The 19,395-nt window shown below is 40.7% G+C and overlaps 1 protein-coding gene across 1 annotated transcript in view; it reads left to right on the top strand.

Annotated features, from left to right (window-relative positions):
• LOC137257672 (probable G-protein coupled receptor CG31760) overlaps positions 1–19,395 on the top strand; it is a 154,141-nt gene that overhangs the window by 75,920 nt on the left and 58,826 nt on the right. The window contains exons 3-5 of the mRNA XM_067795033.1: positions 6,702–6,825; positions 17,768–17,911; positions 18,590–18,781. Coding sequence (XP_067651134.1) covers positions 6,702–6,825; positions 17,768–17,911; positions 18,590–18,781 — 460 coding nt within the window. The remainder of the gene's footprint in view (positions 1–6,701; positions 6,826–17,767; positions 17,912–18,589; positions 18,782–19,395) is intronic.

Genomic DNA, 19,395 nt, shown 5'->3' with positions numbered 1-19,395 from the left:
TCAGGTCACAGCGTCTCAGCTAAATGGCGGAGGACAACCCGTGAGGGAGACCACACACACTTTTACCTGTAAAACGAAGGGGCTTGGGACGGACAAACCATGCAAAACGGATTTCGAATCCATTTGATTCTGACATGCCAAAGCGACTCAATTCTGTATAGCGCATCGCGGCGACAATTGGGTCACTAATGCCCCGTTCTGTTTTGTCACTGTGTGTGAAAGTATAGACCCAGTGTCTACAAAGACAATTTTGTCAATACCAATGATAAACCAGAGATAAAAAGAAACGATCATTCATCCGCGTTTTGTCGGCATCTGTAACTAAGTCAGAAACATCGTGGCACAAATCAGATCCGTCTGATGCCATAATCCAGTCTCATCGACCTGAACATGATCAGTCTTATCCTTAGTTGCTTATTCGATGGTTTTATTGTATCGATCCGTACCACCATCCTCGCGGTGCACTCCTCTCGTTGAGTACTGTAATGGCATGATGGAACAAAAATACTCCTTTGTCAGAAATACAGACTGGCACTGTCATTACCATGCGCATGCGCTAGTTCTCATACATAATGAAAGGTTGCTTTGTGGTGAGGTGAATTGAGGTGAAAGGGGGGTTAACACCGCGTTCAAGAGTATTGCACTTTTATAGGTGTCTGTCTCTGTCTGTCTAATTGTACTAGTCCTGACTGATTTCGGTTTGACCCCTAGACTGGCTAAATTGACCGATAACTGGAAATATCGTCATGATTATCGATATGAAAATTGTGTTATCGATACTTTCGTACACTTAATTTGTGATCGGAAAAGGGTTTTAAATTATTCACACAATATACAAAGGTCTTTATCGGGTCTGTTTCTAAATGTTCGGGGCCAAGATTTTCGAAGCTCTCTTAGCGCTAGAATAGTCGTAAGTTGATGTTAATGTATAGCAAGTCATAACTTAATGTTAATGTATAGCGCTTTCGACTATCTTAACGTTAAGAGCTTTGATAATCTAGGCCCAGGGCGTTGTTATGTACGCAATCCACATATACACATTTCACCGCTCATCGGTCATGTGATATACATTAATTTCTGTCCAGCTCTTTGGGGAATTTTTATTCAAAGATATTCCTCCGATATTTATCGATAATTGATATTTAGTTAACGATTATTGATCTCATGAGCATGGAACTACGCAAATTGAAACAATGGCATATGTCAACCACTGCCACGCAAATGGCTATGACCTCCCGATCCAATTGCGACAAGCATGGGTTGCTGAAGGCCAAATATAAACTGGAGAAGATGAATAGTTTCTACAAGGTATAACTGACAAAATCTGTCCTCCCAAAATGTAAATGTATGGTTAAATTTTGGTGAACTATATTTCGAATGAGCGCAAAAAATATATTTTGGAATCAGTCCGTTCTGTGCTGGATGTCATCTGAACGTCTCAACCCTCCATCGACGCCACCAGCAGCATTAACAGGTGCCTGGCAAATAACGAATGAAGTCAGTTAAGAGACCGTATCCATTGCACGCGTCCTGTGCATCCTTCAAACGAGCGCGCATTCTTGGCATTCGTGACACGCACCGTGTTGAGAAACTAGCTGAATTATGTGCAATGACACTGAAAAAGCACCATGCACAACAGGGAGATTTCGTTGTCAACACAGCAAGGTTCTCGCTCAGTGAGTGTGACCTTGATCGGGTGGTATAACGAGGATCGTATATAACGCTGATTAAATAGTTTTTTAGATTTAAAACCTAGAGTCTAGTTACCATTTTAATTGTTAGATTTATATCCGTGGTGTTGAGTTTAATATTTTTTTATTGCAACACAAAATATTGTACCCCCCAAAAAATGAAATATGAGGGACACCATAACGGGAAACCAGGGTGACAGAGTTGAAAAAAATAACCTCTTGTCCATAAAGAAGCTGTTGGGAAAATTTGCTGAATTTCTTGGTAACTAGGGTTGTTTTTATATTTGTTGCCAAATGTGCTTCTAATCACGTTAGAACGTTGTTTGATAGAGTCGGGTTCTCGACTTCACACCCGTTATTTCAATCTATCTGATAAGCGTGTTCGAAGGGCGTTAGGTTGCTGAAGAAACATCAACGTGATGGATTACCCGAGGAAAAATGTTTTATGCATATTGAAAAAAGATTCGAAAACACAAATTCAGTCCGAAAATAGGTTTTGGTTTAAAAAGAAGAATTTCTTAACAACTCGAAGCTAAACAGGATGGGGAGCTCCTACGTGTGTGAGAACACTTAAAGGGGAAGAACGTGTGGGCAAATTGCCAGTCCCAGCGAATTTGATTGTCTATGAAAACAAATATTGATATGACATTGTGAAAATCATTTACATGGTTTATGACCGCCGTAATATTCCTGGAATATTTCTATTTCGGTGTAAAAACTAAACTAACTCACTCACTCACTCACTCACTCAGGGTTCAGTGACATTTAACCATTCAGCTAAATCATCTCGGTGATCGATATATTTTATTGTTATTACAATATATATATATATATATATATATATATATATATATATATATATATATATATTTAGAGAGAGAGAGAGAGAAATTTGTCTTTATATTTATGTAAAGCGAAGGTATTATTAATTCACTTCAGGTTCGTGACAATTATAATCGATGGCAGGACTTTCGTGTCAGTCAGCCTATTGTTTACCAACCTTTACACTTCTAATAGGTTAAATCAATACAATATTCATTTTTATCCACGCAATATGTCGTATTAATCCGCACATACAGTTGTGATATACATGTCACATAGTCGTTGGTTGAAGCGCAAAATGTAAAGCAGAAAAATGGGTGCTTTAGTTGAATCGGAACTTTAGTTGTTTGGAAATCAGACTGCGTGTGCTCAGAAGATCGCGAGCACTGGTAGTGCTCCCTCCCTCACTGCATCTGGGCAGGAAACTCGGATCATCGTATCAGCTGCCATGTCGAGAAGGTACTCCACATAATTGACTGCACAATTGTACTTTTGATTGTATGGTTTGTTGTATCTGTTCCGAAACAAAGATACTGATGTTGGCTCTCGTTCTCAAGAACTTCTTCCTTCCAGACACCGCTTATACCAATGCAGAAGTCACAGGGGTGCTCAGTATCAATGTCCTGTTTCACACATGGGACTCTTTACAGGGTCCATACACAGATAGAGTGTAAATTACAAGTTTGGTATGGCAGATGGTTGTCGACAGGTGAGTGAATTTGGTTTCACTCTGCTTTGAGCAATGCCAGCTATATCGCAACGATGAGCACGAGAAAAGGGCTGTACTCGGAGCGATATACCCATGTGGGGAATCGACCCCAGGCCTTCAAAGTGACGGGGGAACGTTTACACCTCTAGGCTAATTCACCCAACACTATAGTTGCACTACAGTAGTCAGAAATAATACACGCGGACACAAATGCACGTGCAAACACTCGGCCCTCGATGCATGTAAGTGAATTGTTCTCAGTTCAGTCAAACTCATCAGCTGACATGTACAACTACAGCTGAATTAATTTGTTTGTTTGTCTGAAACGAAGGAGCGAAAAACTGTCAAGATTGTTATGGATTACAAACAGTTCCGTAGGGTCGCTGACTTGTACTGCACAATGCTCGGTGGGTTCCCTTTAACGTCACAATGAAACCATGGATGGCATAGGATAACCTTCTGATTTCAATATGCGCTGTCATTTCTAATTTTCTTTATACTATTGGTTATTGAAATGATCGCATCTTTGCATCGCATGAAACAACAGAATCTCAAACAGCGCTCACGTACAGGAAATTACATCTCATGCAGTGACCAGGATGGAATTTGTTATTAAATTCCCCAAGAAAAAAACTCATAATTCTCAAAGATATGTGAACTATTCCGGTTTCTTGACCACCCCATCCCCAATTCATGCCAGCGCATAAGATAGTAGAGAATAAATCGTTCTAAGGCCATGTGTGTGTCGTGTTTATCGCCCGAATGGGATTTCCTGTTTGCTCTCTCCGACGTCCGCGCGCTTGCTGTGCTCGCGATGCCGTTGAGGTGACGGAAAAACACGATGATTGGTTTCAAGTTAACACCGTGATTAATCGCGGCGTCGATCTGTGCAATTTAGGAGTACATTTTTAGGAATATATTGACAATGATATGAAATATAGGGATTATCGCAATGCCTCACGCCCAGACCAATAAACGTAATACTCACTTTCTGAGAAGAGGAAAGCAAAAATATATCATTTCACGATTTGCAAAGATATTAGGACCTAGATTGATGCACCCTCGAGTCCCAGACAGCCTGCAATGACATAACCTTCGTCGGAATATGCAGATTTAAAAACGATAAAATAACATCATTTGTTGCAGGAATTGCACTTGTATATTTGCCTGTTATTAGATTTCCAATATTTCACCATTTTTGGGGCACATGTGCCCACAAACATGACTTCGTCAGTCCCTTGATGCATATGCATCTTATCTTTGATAGAAAACGTATTATTTCTATAGCAATTTGTCTAACGAATATATCGGACATTTCTGGAGTCTTAAAAGCGTCAAAGGTGTAAAAATTATGTGAGGGTATATTTTGTTATTTTTTGACCCGTATCACATGGATGCAGCTGATAACGATCGAAGCTTTTAAGAATTTCGTCTCGTGGGTCATCAGGTCTGAGAATGTCAGTCCAAGATTCTTCCAGCGTATGATCCTTGGTAACACCACCATAAAAGTGCTCGAGTCGTTCATGGCCTTGCATCATATAAGAACTGCATCAATTCGACTTTCTAACAACATCTCACCGACACATTGTGACATAAATGAAATATTGTTCGAAGAAGCGTTAAACCAAATTCACTTAAAATAACAAAATCGAATGAGAGGTTTGCGTTACAGGGGAATCTTTATAAACAGCGCTCACGCTTGGGCTTTACCAAAGATACAAGTGAGGATCTGACCGGGTTATATAGGAGTTTCTGCGAACCTTACATGATATGATTGAATACGTTTAAAAAGAGACATTTAATCCAGTCAATTCTCTCAACCCTATTCCTTCAAGTCAACGGACAGGTCACAGTTTTTTTCTCCTGCCACATCTTGAGTAGGGCTTAGCGCCCGTTTGAACGCAAGTCGTTTTCAACGCAGAATTCTAGTTCATCAGCAAGAATAGCTTACCATGATGCAAGCAATGGGCGTTTTAAGATTCAACACCGTTGTTCTGCTTATATGACGACAAGCATAATCAGAACGCTGTATTCGAACCCATAATAAAACTTTTGTATGACTAGGGAACGCGTATGATGTCTAAGGTGACTTGGGTATGCGTGTCCCATTTTGCCAAAGTTTTGTGTTCATCATGGTTTTATGCTACTAAGTATAAATTAAGGTTCATGATTACTTACTTCTAATGTTAACCAGTCATGTCACGACCCGATTCTTTCATATTTCAATAGTTAATCTGTCATGCTTTGACCCGATTCTTTCATTATCCGATAGTTAATCTGCCATGCCATGAGTGAGTGAGTTTAGTTTTACACCGCACTCGGCAATATTCCACCTATATGGCGGAGGTCTGTAAATAATCGAGTCTGGACCGGACAATCCAGTGATCAACAACATGAGCATCGTTCTGCACAATTGGGAACCGATGGCATGTGTCAACCAAGTCGGCGAGCCTGACCATCCCGTTAGTCGCCTCTTACGGCAAGCATAGTCGCCTTTTATGGCAGGTATGGGTTGCTGAAGACTTATTCTACCCCGGGACCTTCACGGGTCGTCATGCCATGACATAGTCTTGTTGTCATTAACTTCTTTGGAGTTTGGAGTTGTGTACTTGATGGGAATGAGGGTGGATCCAGCTTTGAGTGTGCAGTCTTGCTCATATTTCCCTCAACATATCAGGTCGATATATGAATGCAGCAAGGTTTGATGTCTGCTTTCCAAATACGACCATTACATTTAGGGACATGTACGCGTGATTAATGAGCCTTGAAAATTGTCCAAGTTGAAGGATGTGCTATTGTGAATGTAAGAAATCGAACAAACCCTGCTAAACAATTAGTCCGTTTGTTCCCGATGTTGACATTGGTATGAATCAATTAGGATTAATGACTCCGACATCGATGCCGGAAGCAAATTTGTCTACGAATTACCAGGAATAGATACAGTTCAAAGACTATGCAATCATGAAAATACGCCATACTTATCATACCCTTGCATTTCCCTTGTAACGACCTACTTCTTTATATCGCTTTTGGTAACAAATGTGTTTGCAACTCATTATCCAAGCAGTTTTGACGTTTTCCATCGACGCCCGTAGATTGTTAAGGTTATCCGTTGTCTGCGTGATTAAGAACGTTTTGTTATCAGTTCTTTGTTCTCATTAAACTATAAGCCTAAATTTTACTTTGCATATCAGAGGAACGGATGGAGTAGACACTGATATCCAGATATTGAATATTGATCAGTGTCCACTAGACGGGTGGTCAGATCATGAAGAACACTTAAATGTCAGGTCGTTGTTTTTATTAAACCTAAATGTTATTTCGTATTTCAGAGATACTAGTCGAACAGATATCGATTTACAGAAGTGAACATTGACCAGCGTCCACACTAGACGGTCGGTCAAGTCAATAAGAACGTTTTAGTATCAGGTCTTTGTTGTAATCAAACAAAGATATATATATTTTCTTTTCTATTTCAGAGGAACTAGTGGAATAGATATCGATCTACAGAAAGTGGATATTGACCAGTGTCCACTTGACGGGAAGTCAAGTGAGGACAACGTGTTTGCGGGATCGTCGCGATGTACTCCCGAGACGACGAGGGTATGTACAGAAGAATTTTGAAAAATAACGACATGTGTCTGCAGTCTGCACCTCATACTTCTCTATGCTGCAATGACGAGAAACCCCTTAAAACGGGACTCCGTTTATCCGGAATCCTCCCTTGCGCGTACTGCGTGTGCATCCGGTTTAATGAAGCAGCATTTCAGTTATATCACTGAGTGCCATCTTGATATGGACGACCCTATATGATCAGGGCTACAAATATTGATCTTCAGTAACCCATGCTTGTCGTAAGAGGCGACTAACAGGATCGGGTGGTAAGGCTCACTGACTTGGTTGGCATAAGCCATTGTATCCCAGTTGCGTAGATGGGTGCTCATGCTGTTGATAACTGGATCGTCTGGTCCAGACTCCAGTATTTACAGACCACCGAAATACAGCTGAAATACTGCTGTGTGCGGCGTTAAGCAACAAACAAACCTTTGCACCAGTGTGGGGAATCGAACCCGATGCCTCGGTGATACGACTGAACGCTTTAACCAGCAGGCTGCTCTACTGTCTCTTGACCAATGTCGTTGACCAGAAGTAAAAGGAGACTAACGGGACTGGTGGCGAGGCTAACTGACTGGGTTGACACGCGTCATCGTATCCCAATTTCGTAGATTGGTGTGTTGATCCCTGGATTGTCTGGTCCAGATCTGATTATTTACAGACAGCCGTCATATAGCTTGCATACTGCTGAGTGCGGCGTAAAACTAAATTCACTCACTGGATAACTCATTCACTCGTAGACCTGCATCATTAACTTTCCCCCTTTATCAAGCGTGAGGCAACTGACATGCTGCTACAAACGTCGATAATCGCAGCTCACTTACTCACTCACTTTACTGGACTTGATATATTACATACGAAATCCCAATTTTTATTGGCCACTTAAAGTTTTTCCGACCAAACTGTAGGCAGAAAAATTGGATTCGTCGGACACTGCCATCCATATATCAGTCACTTTGCAACGAGAAGTATTATTGTCCCCTGAAAAACAATTGCATTCACACTAAATCAATATGAGGGATGCGACTCGAGCTTCCTATATTGGTAAGATAAATCATTGCTTTATTAAGTGTCACTGAGGAGAGAACCGCATGACTAGCTGTCCCCTTTTCACTGAGCCAGAGGCTACACACGCCGAGATAATAGTCAACAATAAATAATTGACGTATATGTATAAAAACGAAATGCCAGAAAGAACGACGTCGATCACTTTTGTTGTTCCGACTAACTCCGACGTGACTAACGGAAACAACCGAGGGGTGATATAACAGTGCGGAACTAAACAAAAAGTATAGGTGATTTGCGACTGACATAGGTGATCCTTTACAGGTTGTTAATTGTTATTTACCTTGCGAAATTTATCATTTTTTTTCTTTTTCAATTCTAAAGAAATCAGAGACATATTATTTAGTTTCATCAGGAAAAACATCTTTAACTGGAAGTACGCACATTGTGGTATTGTTATGTGAGAAACCATTTTGTTTGTCGGTAATTATGTATAAATAATTGATAGCTTATGATAATCAATGACCGTCAACTCTTTATGTATTGCATACACTGAGTGAGTACGCCCGTGTGTGATAAGACCTGTAAGTCTCATGAGGCGTTACTTTCGGTACGAAGTTGGTTCCCAGTTCCTAAATTATTACATGCGAGACGGGACCGACAAATATGCCATTATTAGGCCGGATCAAGTGTACAGCCAAGTTTGTCTGTGGCAACTGTTGACAGTCGTAATAGTTGGCTTATTTGGGGATGGTTACATCAGAAATTTGCTAAATTGCAAGGATTATCGGTGCCTTACTCTCAATTGGCAACCAAGAGGCCATTCGAAGAAATACGCTTGTCACCGGAAGTACTAAAGTTTCGCGAAGTCCCGAGACCTACATGAGTGCCGACATGAGTCATCAAATGAAATTGGAGGTCAGTTGGTCAAAACTCCATACATGGTTTTTGTGCGAGCCCTGTTATTGCTTTACATCAAATCCATGTGGGGGCAACGTGGCTGTGGTACTGGTGTCGCGAGATATGGTCTGTGAAAAGCTTTGTACGATGTCACCTGAGCTCTTATTGGTCAATGCACCCAAAAGTCTCAACATCTCTGGAAGGGGCCGTGGCTTGATTCTGTCGCATGTATTCACAAATGATGAGTGAACGTTGAGTACATAAACCAAGGAAGTACCGACAACCATTTCAATCTAAAACTGATGCATTCCCCAATCACACATTGTCAAAGATACAAGCACTAATTACAGCATCAAAGTTTGGACCAAGACCGAACCCCTTTAAAATACTCTCTGCTTAAATTGAAAATGGATGACCAATTTAGGCACCATTCAGCACGTAAAACTTCCTCGGCCAATAGTCAGATCCTCTTGACCACCCAATTTAGTCTTCAAAGAAACCAAACGCGGAAATATCACCCGATTTTTTCACTTAAGACTGGATGAACTCGGATTGCCAATGTATGCCATCAGTTCGTCAACGATCCTGACAGAGTTCACGAAAGACTGTGCAAACTGTACCAATGGATCACGATTTACAGTCCCATCACCACATCGGTCAACTAACCTCAGGATCAATAAAACTTTTGGAAAAGCCAATAAGTCATTATGAAGACAGTATGGCGATCTGCTTTCTCTCGCTCTGACGCATAGCCCTCCTTGTCAGGCTGTTTGTTTAAACAGCAGTGCCAAATACTGTTTTGGAGATAGTTGGTTTGAGTGGTGCAACGATTAAGTCTTGTAGACAGGGTACATTTGTTTGATGTGATGGTTTACATTGAGATGGACTCTACTTATAGATTAGTTGTTCGGATAATAGCGATTATGCTTGCCCTGTTTCATCTAGAGATTTGCAGAAGGTCTAGGGACATTAAAAAGTTTTAAGGGGAAAATAATTCTGGGTGTTTTGAAGTTTATAATTAACTATCACACGAAGGATGTGTAAAGCTTCTAAATGGAATTCGAACATTAAGGAATGAGAGAATGCGAAGTTGTTTTGAAAGGGATATTAATGTCTGTTGAGAATTAAATTCAGTCCCGATGTGCAATAATATTCCTAATGGTCTAATGCTTACTGTTTGCACACGTGACCATTACATGTGACCATTCTTTAAGTAACGCATGTACACTTATTTAGTATAAAAATACTAGATGTAAAAGAATGATTTTATCGTAATGCTAATGTGTATTGGAATCGAAACCTTCTTTCTGGTACCACCGAATTACATGCATGTCACCATTGGACACCATCATCGACAATACTCGAGCCTTTCGTTGGCAAAAATGTGTGGGTATGGCTTTATGCCGCTTTTAGCAGTATTCCAGCATTATCACGACGGGTGACACCAGAAATGGACTTCACACATTGCACCCATGAGGGGAATCGAACCCTAGTCATCGGCGTGACGAGCGAACGCTTTAACCACGAGGCTACCCCACCGCCCCGTTGAGTAACGCGTCCACTGCACAGTGAAGGATGAATCTGGCTAGCACAAGGTAAACACATCTCCACTATTCCTTCAGTGCCCCACAACAACAAGATTCCATGACATACAATCCGCCTTTGTTGTGGGATGGGTAGAGCACCTTCTCTTGAGCGTACAGTAAATATGGTATTTGTTATTGCTCTGGCTAAAGCTCGACTAGGGTATACATCGCCGGTTTTCTCGGAGTCTGTATAATGTGTTTGAGTGGAGTAATGGAGTTTGAGTGTTTTTAAGTGTCGCATGGTATCTCAGTTGGTTAGTACCATACACTGGGCATTGGTGCAGACTAGTAAAGTGGTCAAACACGCGATGCACGTAGCCATATACAGTAATCTTGAACACGACATTAGTCTTCAACACTTACACCTCTACTCAAAATGACCTACATTATTCAAACATCACCTCTATACAGGGATGGTGGGGTAGCTTAGTGGTTAAAGCGTTCACTTGTCACGCCGAGAACCCGTGTTCGATCCCCATATGGGTACAATGTGAGAAGCCAATTTTCTGGTGTCCCCAGCCGTGATATTGCTGGAATATTTCTAAAGTCGGCGTAAAACTAAACTCCCTGACTCACTCACCTCTCTATATACAGTTATGTAATAAATACTCAAACTCTGGCTCTGACCATCTCGATTACACACCTCATCCCATTCTGCAAAGTGAGTGAGTTTACTTATACGCCGTACTCAGCAATATTCCACCTATATGGGGGAGGTCTTTATATAATCGAGTCTGGACCAGACAATCCTGTGATCAACAACTGGAGCATTGATCTGTACATTTGGGAACCGATGACATGTGTCGGCGAGCCTGACCACCCGATCCCGTTAGTCGCTTCTTACGACAAGAACAGTCGCCTTTTGTGGCAAGCATGGGTTGCTGAAGGTGTGGCAAGCATGGGTTGCTGAAGGCCTATTCTAACCTGAACCTTCACGGGTCCTTTCTGCAAAGTAGTGGTGATCATAGTATGAATGAATCACTGAAACTCGGCAATAACACCAGGTGTTTGGCAGCTTAAGATATAGTTGAAACCGTCAACAAAGTCTTTTTATTATTATAGACAAGATTGTCGCTTTTATTGTCTTTTCCGGCCTTAAAATGCAAACAACACAACGCACCTTTAACATTGACACATAGCGGCCCTGAGATAACCCTGTGATCATATGATCGTTTAAATATGGCTTGGGTGACGACAAACCATATTTCCACAGCGAAGCGTTTAAGGTCCAGTTTGACAATTAAAATTCAAGTCACAGAACTTCAATTTGTGCAAACAGAAAACATTAAAGACTTATAATTCCTCATACAAATGCATGAATGTATAACCTTTTCAGTGCCATTGACTTTCGAGGCTCATCCCGATTAAACTCGCAAAAGCAACAGCAATGGAAAAAATGTGATGTAAAATTTACGCTCGCTCTTCGGTCCGCGGTATACATAAACATCCTCCGATATCGAACTTACATGTCCGGTTATAACGGATCGCTGGGCTTTGGAATTGGTCCCTCATCAAACAGCGTCCGATTTTATTCACAAAAGACGAAGGGGGATATTAAAGTTGAAGTTTCAGGCTACAACCTCAATGGTTGTATGGGTTCCACACAGAACGAAATTGTCCTCCCCGCTTCCATTGGAGAATTACAAATGTCTTTAACGTTCCTTGAATGACACCAACCTTCGTTGTAATAGCATGGGCTTATAGATTCGCTCTTTCAAACAGCGACCATAGCCATTCTCGTGTGTGTCACTTCAACTACCAGTTTATTGATTCCAGTAGCAAATGCGGTATTAAGTGGAGCGTTTAAGTTTTCTGCAATGGCGCTGAATCACAGAGTAATTAAAAGTCTACAGTTTTTCCCCGAACCCGGCTAAAGTATTATGTTTCTGGGGTAACCCAAAGTCGGAGATGTTTGAATAAAAGGCCAGTAAACGGAAGTTTGAAAAAAATCGTGGAAATAGGGAAGCTTATGTGGTTTTCTTAAAACTGAAATTTCGTACCAACCAAGTCGCTGAAAAGATGGGGAGACTTTCTTTTATTTGCGCGTCAAACCAACTACCATCAAGCATACACTGAAATTGGCACTCTGCTTGGTTTACATCGCTTAGGGTGATTGCGCACGAGCAATTCGAAGCTTAAAAGATTTGATTTCAAGGAAATTAGAAATGTTCCCGCTTCAATTTTCTACATTGTATAATGTGTCCCTACTGAAATGCAAGGGTAGGGTGAAATAGATCTATTCTATTGCACCTTTCGAGCTGTCAATCATTCTGTGACAGGCCACGTCTTTTTTCCAATAATCTTCCCGGAATTGCAAAGCTCAAAAAACCCAGTGAAACGATTCCTTCCCAGTCGGGTCTCCATTAGTGCAAATATTAGTGCGAACATTTTGTCTCCGAAGAAACGTTTTCTGCGTTTAGAAAATGCCATTTAATTACAGAAATACGTCATATTTGAAAGCAGGGTCCTAAAAGGATTGTTAATATTTGTAATAATCAGAGCTTGTACTTTCGCTTTCTGTGAGATGAGCAAAACACGGATTTCATTTCTATCAGCCAAATGAGATTCTAAAATCGCTTAAACGTTAACACTTGTTTGGAATGGCATGCACTTTTACGTTAAAAAGCTGTTAAAGTGGCGCATGGTCTCATCGGCGGAAGTGTACGATAAGGTTCGCACGCAATATTCAAATGTCCAAAGGGACGAGGCATAAAACGGTACGCCACTTGGGAATGTGTTTAATGAGACACGCATGGCGGATGTGTAAAGCTCACCTTGTGTCCGATTCCCAGAAGACGTAATGTTTCTCCTGCTTTTCAAACCCATCTGCATCAGAACCATTCAAGCGTAACATAGGTTCCTGGCGGCAGCTCCCGTGTTTATTTTTAGCTCCAGCCTTCCAGTGGAATTGGCAATTCAAATGAGTGTCACTTAAACTGAATTTGTTTCAGATAGTTTAATGCCGAATTGTGAATTAGTGCTTCTTGATTATGATTTTCTGGATGCCTGTCATCGTTATGGGAGAACCATTTGAGTGAGTGAGGTTACTTTTACCCCGCAGTCAGCAATATTTAGATACATGGCGGCGGTCTGTAAATAATCAAGTCTGGACCGACCAGACAATCCAGCGATCAACAGCATCATCATCGATCTACGCAACTGCGAGCCCATGACATGTGTCAACCAAGTCAGCGAGCTTGACCACTCGATTCCGTTGGTCACCTCTTACGACTAGCATGTGATGCAGAATTCTAACCCGGCTCTTCATGGGTCAGGAACCATTTGATGTTTAGCTAGGAATATGGAAATGTGTTGGTTTTTTAACAAAAATAAATAATTGAACGGTTCCAAACGACAAATTGTTTTCAGGATTTTCAATACATATCGTTCTCTGATCACGCCAAAATACGCTGTGATTTCAACCAGTTCAGACTCGATTACATACCTGTGTCATGCATACAGCTGGATATTGATGAGTGCAAATAAACAAACAAACATCATCAAACAGAATGAGGTCGAAGCACTCGTCCAACAACAGTTAGTCAAACGTTAACTAATCCTAAAAAACTTACGACCATTTCGTTGTTTGAAATTAAAGATTATTATTTTTTATGAATCCCCGAGTTAGTGAGGCATTTTATAGGTACTTTCATTTTTCCGTGCATGCCTCGATGCAAAAAGGTTTACCCTTAACTATACCAGGCAACAAACAGAGAAAACTACAACCAACGCGTCTTTGAGAGTCCTGTTTAGATCAAAGGGTTTTTATCAATATCTGCTGAAGTTACAGTATGGGTTTGCTACTGAACGAAATGTGTTTTCATCGCATGAGTCGACAGATCCATGATTACATTTCTCAGTTTCGGTTAGTGTTTTTCATCCCCGATGAGCGTGACGGATATGTTTCTTGTGGGAAACCGATGCCTGACATTACCACTATGATAACTGGCTTTTGGTATATTGACATCCATGTCACAGATGGTTTCAAAGCGAAACTAACAAACAAAAGAAAGTTTACTTATCAGGTTTCCACTGTATACATTTGAAAATTGGATTCGACAAAAACACAGTTACAAATGTTGTTAAAAAGTTTGAAACCCGTCGTCTAAAACTGTAAGAAAAACTAAAAAAATAGAAAAACAAATCGTCGCGCTTCTTATCCAGATATTCCCTACTCCAGAACGCTGATTCATATTCAGTTCTGAAGAAAATGGTCTTGTAGTCAGTTTTTTCACGGACGCTTTGATATTTTCCGATCTTCTGATATCCAGTGGAAGTCCATTTCAAAGAACAGCACCAGCTGTGCTGATTGTTCCATACTTTCAGGGAAGGTTCTGAACTAATCTTTGGAAACCGTACCAAACACATGAACACCGAATGTTATGCCTTGTATATTCCATCGTTGCCACTTTTAATGTATGTTATTTCTTGGATTACACATTCCCAGTAAAGTACAGGTTCTAATACATTTATTAGGTTACGTTCCATCCGGGATTCGAACCCACACCGTCTGTGTGAGGCATCCAATTGCCAGCACACAAAGGTAGCCACCTAACCCACTCAGCCACCGCGGTGCTTAAATCGGCACTTTACTGAGTGTAATCCCAAGTAAATGACATATTATAAGTTGTTCACTGGTCACGAGGGGCCCACGGGTTGATGTACCCTCGATGTTTGTTTACATAAACAAACATCGAGGGTATATCAATCTGTGGGCCCCGAGGGACCAGTGCACAACGCATTTATCCTACGGAACACCCGAATGTTAATTTTGAACTGTTTGAAGCCTGGGTATCGGATCGTACACTTCAGCCGACGTGTCTGAGTAAAAAGATTCGGATCTTGCATCTTGGTTTTTTTCCCGCAGGTATTGTCGTAGTGATATCGCCGCGTGTTAATTCCCGTTCTTATTATTAACAGGAACTACATTTAAACGTTTTGTCAAAATATATTTATTGGAATAGGAGGCAAATCTAAAAATCGCTAGATATTGCAAACGACACAAGACAACAAATTGAGAATTATCTCCCCTCAATCGATTTGCATTCGCAAAGCATCGGTGATTGTCGTGCATCATGCGTGATTCAATATTATTCGAGATAAAGAAGTACTAACGCGAATTACCGAATGAACTGCCACTGGTACCGGGGGAATATTACAATGTACCTCGCTTGCAAGTGGTGTACATTGAAAGTAATAGAAGAGCGCTCAGTCAGTCAGAAAACGACACTTATGTGTGACGTAAGATAAGTTACATTCAGCCACTTTGTACATGTGATTGTGTATTCATACTTTAACTGGGTTGACGTCGTCTTTAGGTCAGAGTTGAATAGATGAATAGACGCAAATGCTACTTTCTCTTTGCGACAACTATAGGTCCAGCAAATCGAAGTTCAATACAACTGTTTGACTGTATTTCTGTGTAACACCAATGAAAGTATGATGGCAGCCCTTGCGAGCACAGACGTCATAGATTTGAAACCTTTGTCATTATCGGAGACCATCATGTACTGCAATATACTGATAAGTTATATAAATGTAACACATTATTAAACATTCTGCTGTTAATTGGCAAACACTAACGCACTATTCAAGACCATCCGTTTCTTTCTTTCTGACGTCAACCTAAGATATATGATTGTCGAGACAGAAATTCTGCTCCCGAATCAACATAGCACTTTTACTGTCCAAAAGTACTCAGACGACAAACCTAAAAAATCAAATTATGCTTTCTAGGAACTCTGGACAGTACCCATGATGCTTCGCACAAAAGAAGTTTCAACGCGGTTATCTCCCCTGTGTACCGTTGATTTACACTTTATTCGTTTACGTCGAGTGTATTATACGTGGGACTCGAACAATGAGTAGTCTACTGTCCCTTGTTAAATATGTTAAAGATCACTTCAGAAGGTTAATTCATAAAAATGGCACTGGGTTGTCAAAGAAATTGAGTTACGGCCCCCTTTCAAATCCACCCTTGGTGTGTTCCAGTGACGTGACTAGACATAACGCTTTCGTGACAAGGTGACGTATGGTATGGTCATGTCACATGATATATGGTAATTTGAACTAACTTTGGTGAGTACGGAACTAATTTGGGGGAGGTTTTCCTATAGGGACGCGGTCATTAAATCATTGGATCGTTGACTTCGCTCAATAAGCGATTATTCTCAATGGGTTGGGGTTGAATAAATGAAGGTTCCTTTAAGTATCTGAATTGGGTTTAATGGCACCATATGTCCTGGATATCATGAGACGTCACGAAACTCACTTTGATGCTGGTTCAACTTTGTAACTGTCTAAAACATGTACTAGGTTTTTTAAAAGGAAGGGCGTGTACTTCATAGTGATATTTGCTTAAACTTACCTTCCATTAAGATCATCGTTTCTGATTGGTAATTGAATTGCATTTACCCATGTTTCCCATTGGTAGATAAGGTAGAATATTCATATATCCCTGGAAGTATTGGGCCGTCTTGTCAGTGCAACTGACATATAATGAACAGCAAAAGAAACGCAACTCTGCTTTTGTCAGGTTTTCTTTTACAGAAGACATAAACGTGAATGATTACTTGTATGAGATTTTAATCTTTTGAAACACTTCTTTTGCTGTTCATATATTTGTAATATGTCTACATTATCTTGAATCTGAGCACCTGCTGGATGTAACCAAGAATATACAGTTGTAATGTAAGAACTCTCTGTCGTATACTAGCTGTTAAGATGTCACTGAAATGGCCGTTGGCATTCTAAAGAAGACATTTCAGACAAATCGGTCATAGGTACTTAAGTTATACATGATTGGTACTGGTTGGTCATTTGGGATATATGATTTTATGAACCCTGTTTGAGAGTCTAGACATCGTTACTATTATATTCCCAACTTGAAACTTAAGCTCAAGCCAAAGAAAAAAATTACAAAAATAAATACTGGTGTGAAACTTATAACAAAGCAAAAGCGGTTAAATTCTAAACTTTGTGAAGTTTGCAAAGTAAAACAAATCACTAAAATGTGCGTTGGTATCCACAGAGTTTTTAACTTACCTTTTTCTAGTCTAGTGATATCACGACGTGCCTGTTAATTGTGGGGGAAAGAGCCGGAGTGATGTATATATTTTACAGTTGACGTTTACTTCTTGGTAAAATAAAGGAGTACTGGTATGGTCTAACCATTCCCTAAAATAACGGCTTTGTAATGGCAGATTATCTGTCTGCTGTGAGTGATGTGGCGTTTTGTTCGAATCGGCTTCTACTCCTGCAGAATTTCTGCCCATTCCTTTGTGACCTACAGTCACTGTGTGTTTTTTAGCAATATCAATGCGAGGGACTCAAGAAACGGGCTTCACACATTCTAGCCATGGGTCTTCGGCGTGACGAGCGAATGCTTTAACCACTAGACTACCTCACCTGCCCTTGTGACACAGGTACTTGTGTTTCAGTGCGAACATTTACCTGGACGTGGTTTCCGCCGTGGTTCTTACTCTTGCGTCTGCAAAGACGGTTACTACTTCCCCGACATGACAGCCGACGACAAGTTCTATAGAGGACAGGACGTGGAGGAACAGTTTGCAAGAAAACGGAAAGTAAGTGCATTTATTGTGCATTTCATGTTCGGGTATTTTGAAATATATACCGTGTCCGTGAAGAAACGGATCAGAATGGGTGTTCAGCAATGTGTGCTTGTCACATTGGAGGGTCAGACAGAGGTTACGTTTGTATGCAATTGTTATGTTACAGCTGTCGTAATATACCATAACATTGGCTTGACAAAACAGGCAGAAACAAATTGCTGTGTCGAATTAGGACCACCTTGTGGAATCTTCGAGTTAGCCTAGGTTAGACACAACCGCATATTGATTATATACACATGGAAACAAATAAGGGAACACATGAAAGTACAAGTGTTTCTTTATGTATATACAGATTTTCCACTCACAGTGCAATACATACCTTGTGCAGAGTTTGGAAAATAAAATAATAATTTCGATACATTTCGGGGATTATAAGTTTTTTGAAGACAATCATAACTTCGAAGTATCCCGGTTCGGCAGACCATGTTCGACTGTACATGTCCCTGACAGAAGGTGGCTGGTAACGAGCGGTTGTTATAGGTTATGGTTCCCTTGGTTATAGGTCATAAATTCGGAGCCCGTAGAATCGTCCCCGTTGTGGTGTTTATCCTTGAACAAAACCCCAATACACTTGGGTCCTTCTTGATCTAAAACTATAATCATGAAACTTGTCTTTTTTTCTATCTACAGAACAAGCCCAACACTTATGACACGTTCAAGTGTTTAAAATGCGCACCCGGCTGTGATACATGCATTGATTCAAGTCCGTGCGTTTTGACGTTGAACTGGATTCAGAGATCAATAGAGCTGGGTGTATCTGGACTGATCATGTGTTTTATTGCCTTTCTCGTGTGGTTTACCTATCAGTATAAGGAAGTAAAGGTAAGTGTGAAGAGCAACCGTTTCTTTTCGTTTTTGTAATTGTTTAGTTACACCGTCTTTAAATGTTTTCGTCAATGTGAAGGCAGTCGGGACCAGTGATTGATGTGATAACGAACGGTCCAGGCGTACGATGATGCGCAGTCACTGATCGATAAGATGGTCAGCGATCTACACCCAGTCGTACGATGACGGTCAATCAACGACTGGGTTCATCAGTTTACGCCCAAGTCATTCTCTACAGACATGTATTTCGTTTTATGGGATACGGTAGACGTCGATGAAAATCCCTGTTGGTGTTGTTGTCGTTGTTGTCGTTGTCGATGAAAATCCCTGCTGTTGTTGGCGGTGGTAGTGTCGTGTTAACTCCAGACTCGTTCCCATGTTGTAGAAAGAAAGAACGAGAAATAATAAAACCTCCTACCAAAGCCTGACTTTTTCCTATGATATTAATTGGATATTTTGCCGAATGTCGCTCCGGTGCGTTTGTATACGACTGCATGCATCAGTCTGACAAATAGAAATTGTAACTTTATGTGGTGTACCATATTATTCCATTCACTCAGTCGCGAAGAAAAAAAAATTAGATGGAAGCAAAAAAGCGCCAATATTTATAC

The sequence above is a fragment of the Haliotis asinina genome, chromosome 12, assembly GCF_037392515.1.
Source record: "Haliotis asinina isolate JCU_RB_2024 chromosome 12, JCU_Hal_asi_v2, whole genome shotgun sequence".
In the NCBI taxonomy this organism is placed as follows: Eukaryota; Metazoa; Mollusca; class Gastropoda; order Lepetellida; family Haliotidae; genus Haliotis; species Haliotis asinina.
The sequence above is the reverse complement of the archived record's forward strand: the minus strand, read 5'-3'. Positions and strand labels throughout refer to the sequence as shown.